Here is a 12,210-nt window from a genome sequence, read left to right as displayed (position 1 = left end):
GCCGTTGTTTTTGCACCAGGAAAGCTGCGTATTAGGCAGTGCAGCAGTGTTACCCAGACCTGTATTTTAATTGTATTGCTGTGGTCCTACTTTTTTTGTAGTTTCTATTTTAATCACATAATGAAGTAGAAAAGCTAAAGTCCTGGAAAAGAAGAAGGAGAGCAGAGCTGTAACCCTGTTTAACAATGGCATAACAAAGGAAAATGAATACTTTTTTGTATCACATCTCTGGTGGTTGTGTGTTGTAACTAAACTCAGCTTCATGTAATGCTTTATCTCTTCCTCTCTTTCTCAGAATTATGGGAGATGTGCAGTTGGTGACCAGTTCTCGCATTTCCAAGAGCAGTCTGACCATGGGGAGAAGCTCTCCGAATAACGAAGCCCCAGTCTTCACCCTGCCTCCACGTAATGCCCGTGTGTGTCTCGGGGGCACTGCTCGTCTTGAGGGCAAGGTACAAGTAACCCATTCACCCAAGTGTACTTGTTAATATTAAATATTGCTCAGGAATGACTATAAAATACCAATTCTGAATGATTCTATAGCTTTTAGGACCTGTTTTAGTCATTTTTTTATGTGCTTGAATAATGACCTAACATTTCAATGTCCACTTACAAAACAAAGCTCCCGAAGTGGTTTTGGATTTGACATATAAACTTATACAGAAGATTTCATCAACAGTTTGAATACCATGTTCAGGTCAGGCTTGGTTATTTGTAAAAATAATAATTCTATAATCTAACAATAGTAATAAATTCATCATATTTTTTATTTTAAGTGGAAAATTGTTGTCTTTCCTGTAATTTTTCAGAAGTTAACTTGATGTTTGCATTTGAAGGGAGCTTTCATTATTTAATTTAGCCCAGTGTCCCAAGACTTGAAGGCTAAAAAATGATCCACTGACCTGTGCTGACATCCTGTATTGAATGTTCATGTGCTTGTCTGTTTGCTAGCACTTTTCCACCAAAAAAAAACTCTGGTTCTTGAACCAGTTGCGTTCTGGCTTAAAAGAACCGTGGTGCTTCTCAGCAATACAGGTTGCATTTCCACCAGTTTAATGGAACCGTCAAAACAGCACATCAAACAACATCAACAGAGGGCTAAAGAATCTAGTATTCTTCTGTTCCCGCTCCGAATGAATGTTCCTGGTTCTGGAAACTACTTTTGTTGGAAACTGGAAACTGGAAACAGGTTCAAAATTGTTTTCACAAACCAGATTGGTGATCAGTTTCATGTCAGTGGAAAAGCGCAATAAAAGGACAATTCTAATCAAACACCACTGGTCATGACATATTCCCATTCTTTCCTGAACAGAGAAATGTAAAAGGTTGAGAGTAGTCTTTAGGGTGGTGCAAATGTCTAACTGCCAACTTATGAATTCTTATGAATTAACTGCTAACTTCTGAAATTTTAAGTTGAAATCCCATCAGCACCAAAGCCCTCTACAAAATTACCAGTAAACAAAATTTTTCTGTTTCACTACATACTGTATGCTAATCTCTATGAGCTGTCTCAGTTTAAAGTTCGGACATCGTAACTATAGGTCACTATTCTCACTCACTGCAGAGTGCTGGCCTTCACATCAGTAATGTAATCAGCCATGCTGCATTCTTTTTAGCTCTTGTTAGTCTAATCATTAACTAATGTATGGTTATTTGGGCTGCTGCTCTTGATATAGCTCTGGGAACCTCTTCTCCATCCAGGTGAAGCAAAGAATGCAGTCCAGAATATGAAATATTTCCTCACTGCCCTTTTCTTCTTACTGTATTTATCGCACTATAAGGCGCACCAGATTATAAGGTGCACTATTTTTAAAGTCGAATGAGCACTGGATGTTAATCTACACAGATTTCTCTCCTAGAAATTGTTTATTTGGGTGAGTAAAGCTCTACCGTTTATCTACAGTAAGCTTAGATTCCCAGATTTCCCCTAAAGCTAGCCAGACAGAGCTACACTAAGGAACCCTGAGTGTTCTGCTGAGTGGCCCACATAGCTTGTTTTAACACAGTAAATGGGAAGGCTACAGTCCTATATTCTCAGCTCTAAACAGCAAAAGTGCTAACTAGCGCTTAGCGCAGTTAGTGGGTAATGCTAATGTTGCTCCAGCAGTGCTAGCCAGGATCAGGAGCAGGCTACAGGCCAATAATACTCACCTCTGAATGGCAAAAGATCTAACTAGCACTTAGCGCGGTTAGCGGGTAATGCTAATACTGCTCCAGCAGTGCTATCCTGCTAATACTGCTCCAGTCTCAAGTCTCAGTGCTGGAGAACTAAATTATAGAACTAAACTATAATGCTGCACTTTAGCAGAGTGGCTTTACTGCTCCTTATAACCTGACTGGTAAAATTTATACATAAAGTTCACCAGATTATAAGGCGCACTGAAGAATTTTGGAAAAATAAAAGGATTTTAAGTGCGCATTATAGTGCGAAAAATACAGTACACAATTTTAGAAAAATTAAAAGAATTAAAATGATCTTTAGTTTCTTTAATGTTCTTTTGGGAGATCGTTTTAGTTGCAGGGTGAGGGGGGATTTGGGATGGTCTCCCTCATGCACTTCATGAGTATACACAGAGGAAATTGCGGTAATTAGAAGCTACAGACACAGGTAAAGACAGAGAAAGAGAGAGAAATAGAGAGACACTCTGTGGAAGTTAAGTCTGCCTGCTTTTCCTTGCCTTCTGTTCTCAGACGTATTGTCAGAAAGCACCCAGCCTTAGAGACACTCTTGGTGAGCTCACACTCTGAGAGATGTTGGCAGAACATGGGGTTTCAGAGGCCTGACATTTTTAGCACACAGAACAACAGATAACCTTGGAGAAATGCACTACTTAATACCGCTAAAATGTCCTGACATAAATGGTGGTTCTAATTCTACTATGTTTTTTTTTTTTCAGATTTTACATGCAATGATACTTTTAAAAACTCTTCGAATTACTTAAATTCCTCAGAAATATGGCCGTTGATTAAATGTAAAAGGCTAGTTGCTACACTGACATTTCAAAAGTCATGGCATAGCAGTATGCAAATTGATCATGAAACGTTACCTCAGTGGATGACTTTACGCTGCATTTACACTGCTTCATTGCATCAACGCACATTAACACACTGCCCCCTCCAACTGGTCGCATGTGGGTATTACGAAGGTACTCCCTGCATCATCTAATTATTAAATCGTTTTTTTTAAATTGGAAATTATTTAATACAAGCTTATTAAAAACCAATGCTAGCTTCAGATCTGAGCGTTACCATCACTGAACTAAAAACATAGACCTATATATATAAATATATAGACCCTGCATAGCCTGCCTCCTGGCACCGGCTGCTACGCTATGCAAAGTACATTTTTATATATATATATATATATATATATATATATATATATATATATATATATATATATATATATATATATATGATACTTTGGGCCTGGATAACAGTGTTAAAAGTGATTTATCTGGGCAAATTATGCCCCATATCACCCATTCTGAAGGGTGTTTGGACAAACTGTTAACATTTCTGGATCTCAGAAAGCTGTGGGAGAACGAAGGTGTGCTATGCATCAAAGGGAAGTACTTTTTATTATGTTTGACTACAGCAAAAGTCCATTTTACACCAGAGTTCTCCTTTAAGCGACCCAAAGTACCCACATTAATTTAGACACCTCAAAACCACACCATTGGAGTGATCCAAATCTCCTCAGTGCCATGCCCAAGGTTTGTTACACAAGAAGTGTAGTACCTGCTCATTCTCTGACTCCTCTCTTAATATTAAGATGGCAGAGCAGGAAAGTTCTTTAGCAGGAAAGAAGTTTGGACATAGTTTGGCTTTTCTTTATGGAACAGAAAAAGGGATTCTAGCCAAGCAGAGCTCCAATGACTAGAGAGCTCCTGACAGAGGGATGTACTCTGCTTTTTCTTGATGATGAATACCAGGCTAAGTACCTGTAAAGTATCTGTCAGAAATGTGGATGATAGCCAGTGCCTTCTGTTCAGAGACTTCTGTGGGTGAAACGAACGAACAGAATCTTGGTTCAAAGTGGTAGAGAAACATCATCATCTCTATAAATTATTGCACCTCATTCCCTTAGATCATGATCTGGATGTTTCCCAGACAGTGGCTAAGTCTAGTCTTGGACTACGCCGCATTGTGAATTGAGATTTTCTATAGAAAGGAAAATATAGTCTATATATGACTAGGTTTAATCCCTGTCTGGTAAAACGTCCCTAAATCTATGAATATTTGAATTCTTCCATGATTTGCTTTCTGGATTTTATGGTATTCCACCACAAGAGCATTAGCAAAGACAGGTACTAATACTGGATGATTAGATCTAGATCTAGATAGTTGTTTGCACTCTGTGGACTGTAGACCCCCACCCCGGCTAGCACTGCTGTAGCGGTATTAGCATTAGAACCTAACTGCGGTTATTGGCCGGCTCTTTAGCTGTTCAGAGGTGAGTATATCAGACTGTAGTCTGCGCATTTATTATCGCCCTGGCTTACCGGAACTCTCAGGGTTCCTCAGTCTAGTGCTGTCGCTAGCAGTATAAGCATGGTTATCTAAACTGGAAATCTAAGCTTACTGTAAATAAACGGAACCACTTTACTCACTCAAATGAAAGGTTTTCAGGGGAGAAATCTGTAAAGATTAACATCCAGGGCTCATTTGACTTTAAAAGATTTTTTTTTTTAAATAACGGTTTGGCTTACTTAAACTTTACAGGTCTCCCCACCCAGCAGTGAGACCTGCTGAATTAGAAGGAAAACGTGGTGATATCCCTGTTCCTTACTAGTGCCACAAAATATGCCTTATAATCCAAACAAATTATATTAATATTTGTTCTTTGTTTGTATAATGTTTGTATAATGTTTGTATAATGTGTGTATAATTCACATTGTATATTAATTTTAAAGAATATGAAGAAACACATATGCAATTAGGTAGTACAACACAAAATGTTTATGGTCTTCACAAACATCTGACGTAAAAACCCAACCCAGGTGGGGGAGTCGGAGCACAGAGTGAAGGAAAAACAATTAACAAGTTTACAGAACCTCTAGGAACTCCATTAAGACAGTAGGAGAACCAATCTAGGTTTTGCTTCTTGAAACCACCTGAGAGAATAATGAGAAGAGTGGTCAAAGTTGGCATCAAAGCAAAAAGTGCAACTTTGATCACAGCAATCAAACAAAGTACTGCTTGAATTTTAAAAAGTAAAGTTATCCAAAAGCAGTGTGTAAGACTGATGGAGGAGAACATGCCAAGATGCATAAAAACTGTGATTAAAAAACAGGATTATTCCACCAAATATTGATTTCTGAACTCTTAAAACTTTATGAATATGAACTTGTTTTGTTTGCATTATTTGAGGTCTGAAAGCTCTGCATCTTTTTTTGTTATTTCAGCCATTTCTCATTTTCTGCAAATAAATGCTCTAAATGACAATATTTTTGTTTGGAATTTGGGAGAAATGTTGTCCGTAGTTTATAGAATAAAACAACAATGTTCATTTTACTCAAACATATAATACCTATAAATAGCAAAATCAGAGAAACTGATTTTGAATCTCTTAAACTCTTATTAATTAAAGGCTCATTGCTCTTTAAAAGGGTGAAACTGTATCATTATGCTATTATATGATCATTTACATTTGTGACATTAAATCATCTTAAAATTACCTTAGTATAATTTATCATATTTACTTCTCAGACAGTATATCCCCCAAAATATTCCCAAATCTTAGAAAAAATGCTTTTGTCTGTCTGAAGAAGTGCTTGATATTGATTGCTCTACACCTCAGTGTATTCTTCCTATTCCTTTCTGTTTTAATGTAAGTCTTCTATCATGCACAACTACTGTAAACAGAAGTACAGCTGCAGCAGAGCAGAGCCGTCCGATTCGTTGTCTGGAGAATGGAAAGTTGGAGAGGACATTAGGCAGACAGACCGTTGCTGGGATAGTCTTCTGTTTTGGCCCATTAGCAATTTGGATAAATCCAGTATCATTTTCAGGTTTAGAATGCGAACCGTGTCTGCATCTGCTCCCTACTGACAATCGCAGGCCGTAAATCTGACCAAAAACAACAATGAAGAATCCAGAAGATTCGTTAAAAAATCGCCTCCTGCTCCTGCTCCTGCTCCTGCTGCTGTGGAGCTCTGCAGTAATATTGAGGACTTTAATGCCCTATGGTACCATTCCCTCGCGCCAGTTCCTACGTGATCTCTCAGCTTGACGCCAGCTGTGGAAAATTGCAGAAAATTATTGCAGAAGTATAACTGCATGTAGCTATACAGTACTATCTGTTTATTACTGGAGTCTAAGACTTGCCCCAATGTTATTATATTTCTGTGTGGTCACTATTGACATGGACAGTAATGAAAATGAAGACGCTGTGCTGAGCCAGTTTTGTGCTGGCCAATATACTGAATACTACAGTATATGTCCAGATGTTTGTGGACACCCCTTCTGATTAATACATTTAGAAGCTTTAACTTGCACCCAGAATGTGCACTAACATTCACTGATTGTCTGATGATCTCTGGAGATTCTCTGGAGAAGATTAAAATGAAACAATTGGTACATTCCCTAATGCCAGGTGTGTGCTAGAGGGATATAAAGCTCTCCAGCACTTAGCTCTGGAGCGTTCTGGAGTGTTCTCTGAAATGATAGTGCTTCAGACAATACATAAACTTGAACTTTTGGGGACATGCTGGGAGTCTATTTACAATTGATATTAAATATCATGGCATTTAGCAGATTCTTTTATCCGAAGGGGCTAACAAATGCCTTTATACATACTGTAACACAATGATTTGCAAACAATACACAGTTCCAAGCAGCTTCATTTTATGAAGAAGAACAATACATATATCTAATACAATTGAATCTTTATTGCTTTATTAATTATTGCTTTTTGAAGTGCTCTGGAAAGGGGTCATTAGTTTGCATTTGAAAATAGATCATGAAGATATCAACCCAACATCCTGATTTTCTTAACCAGTTAACCCACCCACTAGATGATAGATAGATAGATAGATAGATAGATAGATAGATAGATAGATAGATAGATAGATAGATAGATAGATAGATAGATAGATAGATAGATAGATAGATAGATAGATAGATAGATAGATATGCTTAAGCACACTTAAACAAGCCATCTTCAATTTGCAATAAGGTGCTGTGGACTGATGAAACTAAAATTGGGTTATTTGGAGGGCACTATGCATGGCAAAAAAAGAACGCAGCATTCCAAGGCAAACACTTTACTGCTCCCCACAGTAACATTTGGTGGTGGTTCCATCATGCTGTGGGGCTGTGTGGTCAGTGCAGGTACTGGAAATTTTGTTAAAGGTTTGGTGTCGCATGGATTCCAGTCAATATCAGCAGATTCTTGAGAACAATGTTCAAAAATCAGTGACAAGGTTAAGGTTTGGCTGGATACTTCAACAAGATAAAACCCTAAATACAGACATTCATGCAGAGGAACAAGTACAATGTTCTGGAAAGATCATCTTAGTCCTCAGACCTGAATATTATTGTAAATCTGTGGTGGGATTTAAAGCAGGCTGTTCATAATCAGAAACCATCAAACCTGACTGAACTGGAGATGTTTTGTAATTAAGAATGCTCCAAAATACCTTCAACCAGAAGCAAGACCCTCATTGGAAGCTATAGGAAGCAAAAAGATGATCTACTAAATATTGATGTAATTTTTCTGTTGGTGTGTAATGTATGCACCGGCCAATTTTTTTTAAAGAATTATTGCACACTTTCTGTAAATCCTATAAACTTCATTTCACTTCTCAAATATCACTGTGTTACTCTGCTATATGATATATTTAACTGAAACTGCTGATCTGAACAACCAAAGATTTATAAAGACAAATCATGAAAATGATCATGGGTGCCCAAACTGTTTCATACCACTGTAGATAGATTCATTGGATGCCCAGCTTTGATACATTAACCGACAGATGCATGTGCCGGTTAGCATCCTAGTGGTAGTGATGAGGGGAGAAAACATCTTCTGCCCTTCTAGAGACAGCATGGCCAATTGTGCTTTCTCAGGCTTCAGCTGCTGATGGTGAGACAGTATGGCTTGGTATTTAAACTAGCATTTCTCGACCAGTACATAAGGGTAATAGTCTTTAACAGTGATGAGAATAACGGTGTTGAAATAAACGGTGTTACTAACGCTGCCACTTTTTTTCAGTAAAGAGTAATCTAACTAATAACTCTGGCTGTCACTATAACGACGTTATAGGGGGGCCTTTATGTTACGGGGGCGATTAACACAAGAGTAACGCAATAGTTACTTTTACTGGTAAGTAGTTACTTTTATAGTGGAGTAACTCAGTTACTAACTCAATTACTTTTTAGAGAAGTAACTATAACTAATTACTTTTTCAAAGTAACGTGTCCAACACTGGTCTTTAATAGAAAACCTTCCCATGTCAGTAGAGACAATTACTCCAACAAAAACAGGACAATCTCTTTTTTTTTTTTACCATAAATAATCTGGTGTCCCAGTACTTTTGTCTTTATAGTGCAGTTGAGTTTTGAATACAGGTCTAGTAGACAGAGTTAGCCTAGCCGTCGCCTGTGCTAGTTCCTCTGAGAGACAGGTCTGAGAATGAGCTCTGATAGGGATTAAAATACCTTCGTCTTGTGACTCGCAGTTTCCTGCTGTACTCCTGTTTTTATTTTTCTCTCTCAGATGTTTCGGAGCCGTGGAGCCTGTTTGCTTTGATGAGCAGAGAAAGGGCAGGCGTTTTGGGATTGTTGAAATGAAGTAATCTGCAGTGTTCATGTAAAAGAGACAAACATTCAGAGATTCATTCAAAGCAGTTTAAGGTGGTACATACATAGCCCTCAGAATATTTGCAGTATGCTCCAAAATATTTTTTGTCTGTAATTAACTTGTATTTAGATTTTAGTTCGATGTTTGTTTTTAGTGTTTAAACCATTTTAACCCTGAATGCAAGTCCATACTTTAACCCTTTGAACTCTAGGCTATTTTGGTGTGTTTTTTCTTCGTTTCTGTCAGTTACTCTTTTTAGGTCTTATAACACAGTAATTATATCAGACAGCCTCATGCCCTGAGCTCTTTTACTCCAGAAGCTATACGACTGCTCAAAAATGTAATCATTTAAAATGTAAAAGGAATCAGATATGTTATATTTTTCTGGAACTGGCCATGTTTTAATCAAAATTTTACCAATTTTACTTATTTTTGAATGTATACACTTTAAATATATTCACACCTAAGATATCTTTTCAAAAATGGTTAGGTGTATATTGTCGCTGTCCAATGAAAAACACTTATCTCCGAAACAGCAACTTTACAGGAGAGAAAAAAAAAACATTTTTAACTTTCAATGGAAGTCAATGTAAAAAGAGTTTATTTTAGGTCATTTTGAAGAGTTTCTATTGGTCCGTTCATCAAGACATTTTGGCACAGTGTAAGGGACACTTTGTCTGTTCAAATTATGTAGTAAATTAAAAATCGACAAAAATGGAGACAGAGTCATATGAAAAAGTTTGGGTACCCCTATTAATCTTAATCATTTTTAGTTCTAAATATTTGTTTGCAACAGCCATTCCAGTTTGATATATATAATAACTGATGGACACAGTAATATTTCAGGATTGAAATGAGGTTTATTGTACTAACAGAAAATGTGTAATATGCATTAAACCAAAATCTGACCGGTGCAAAAGTATGGGCACCCTTATCATTTTATTGATTTGAAAACTCCCAACTACTTTTTACTGACTTACTGAAGCACAAAATTGGTTTGGTAACCTCATTGAGCTTTGAACTTCATAGCCAGGTGTATCCAATCATGAGAAAAGGTATTTAAGGTGGCCAATTGCAAGTTGTTCTCCTATTTGAATCTCCTCTGAAGAGTGGCATCATTAGCTCATCAAAACAACTCTCAAATGATCTAAAAACAAAGATTGTTCAACATAGTTGTTCAGGGGAAGGAGACAAAAAGTTGTCTCAGAGATTTAACCTGTCAGTTTCCACTGTGAGGAACATAGTAAGGAAATGGAAGACCACAGGGACACTTCTTGTTAAGCCCAAAAGTGGCAGGCCAAGAAAAATATCAGAAAGGCAGAGAAGAAGAATGATGAGAACAGTCAAGGACAATCCACAGACCACCTCCAAAGAGCTGCAGCATCATCTTGCTGCAGATGGTGTCACTGTGCATCGATCAACAATACAGCGCACTTTGCACAAGGAGAAGCTGTATGGGGAAGTGATGTGAAAGAAGCCATTTCTGCAAGCACGTCACAAACAAAGCTTTTGCATACCTAAGGCGACTCTGTTTGTGGCGTGCTTGCAGAAATGGCTTCTTTCGTCCAAAGGGTTCTAAAGGTCAAAACATACTTTTTAATTCTCATTTTAATTCTCATTTTAATTCTCACAGTACTACTGAATTCATCTATTTCATAGGCCCTATATCAGAACAGTGTGGAAATCCAGATTTCCTATTTTCTGCATCATAACATCTATAATATCTAAAAAATGAACTTCAAGTGGTTCAAGGGGATGCCATGTGGATACCATAGTTCACTACAATGCTTTGCACCACTGTTATTTCTCTTATTATTAATAGATTACACTAGATTTGACTCAAAATTATAATAATTATTTGCAAAATCAAAAGAGGGCACATGGTACTTTGATACCATGATATTTTAGCTTGATTGTCAGTTCTGATGTTGTCAGTCTGTCTCACTGTACACACTAAAGGCTCCAACTCACAGCATGCACTTACACTAGACCTCCCGGACATTGCTGATCACATGACACATCAGCGTTCTAACTCACCGAGCTTCTAATTACACACACCTGGTCCTGTTTGCATAAAAACCCTCCTTGTTTTTGTTCCTTTTTGTCTGGTTTTAAATCTAGTTCCTAGCTCTTCTGCTTTTGCCTAGCCCTGGAACTTATTGGTTATCGTTGCAGACCATTATTTCTGTTATTATACTTCTAACTTCTAAATGTCTGTCTCTGATCACCTCTGTAAGTATAATCTCTTTATTAATAAACTGTGTGTTTGGTATATGTGAATGTCTGCCGTGTGTCTGGCCAGTGTGACATTGATAATGATGTGTGAAGTTGAGTATGTGGTCTGAAAACTTTAAGAACCTCTGTAATACAACCTTGGAAACTTCAAACTTAGTTTAAATATAATAGTGTTTCTGCAGAAGAACAGCTGTGCAGAAGAGCTCAGAGGATTTGGCAGAGAAACAGTGCGTGTCTTTGCTTTCTCAGTCCCGTTTCAGTTCACCCAAAGAGAGCACCCTGAGAGGTTCACAAACATCTGCACCCTGAAACATCACACGCATGCACACACAGACACTGCTCTCCTTTGTCTGATTTATGGAGGAGAGTGAGAGCGAGGGCAGGGCACCGGGAGTGTGGAGGAGTTGCACAGTTCCCACAGGAGCTGAGGGTGTTGGAGAACATGTTACACTGTGATCTAGCACTTTCTGGCAACATCAATCATCACACTCAGACACACACACACACACACACACTTACACATTGAGGAAGAAAAAAGAGCTAGTGAGCACCTGAGTGGTAAGTTCAGAATCTCAAATGTAAATTGTACACCACAGATAATGATACAAAAAACAGATATTAATGAATCAATGTTGACTGATTACTTAAAGAAATACTTAAAAAATCTTTAATATTTAACATACTTTGTCTTTTACACTCTAAGAAATATAAGTACAGATTTGTACTTAAAACAGTAAAAAGCTTGTCGCTGGGGCTGTACCTTATATTAAGATACAAAAGATTACCTTTAAGTGAAAGTCCTTTCTTGTACCCATGGTTATTGTGCCAGTAAAAATATAAAGATTATAAAATCATTTATCATCAACTGAATATTTGTCAAGAACTTGATGATCCAAAATTGTCTGGCTTTCAAATAAAAAATGTGCAATTAAAATATATATTGTATATTAGTACAGTGATACAGAATACTGAATGTACCTTTTGGCCGAATAAATGGTACAAATCTGTACTTATTGCTGTTAGAAAAGACTTTGTACTTCAGATAGAACAAATCTGACCCTGTAAAGACCAATATTGTACCTTTGAGGGTACAATTATGAAGAGTGTACCCTTGAGTACAAAAAAGTACTCATATCGTACCTCTGTTTTTTAGAGTGTGCCACAGCATA

At 37.4% G+C, this 12,210-nt stretch overlaps 1 protein-coding gene across 1 annotated transcript in view; it reads left to right on the top strand.

Moving 5' to 3' along the window:
• The window catches only part of mylka (myosin, light chain kinase a), a 103,480-nt gene that overhangs the window by 21,649 nt on the left and 69,621 nt on the right, over positions 1–12,210 (top strand). The window contains exon 2 of the mRNA XM_007253492.4: positions 296–452. Coding sequence (XP_007253554.3) covers positions 300–452 — 153 coding nt within the window. The 5' untranslated portion in view covers positions 296–299. The remainder of the gene's footprint in view (positions 1–295; positions 453–12,210) is intronic.

This window comes from Astyanax mexicanus, chromosome 11 (assembly GCF_023375975.1).
Source record: "Astyanax mexicanus isolate ESR-SI-001 chromosome 11, AstMex3_surface, whole genome shotgun sequence".
NCBI lineage: Eukaryota > Metazoa > Chordata > Actinopteri > Characiformes > Acestrorhamphidae > Astyanax > Astyanax mexicanus.
Note: the sequence above shows the minus strand (reverse complement) of the source record. Positions and strands in the feature narration are given on the sequence as shown.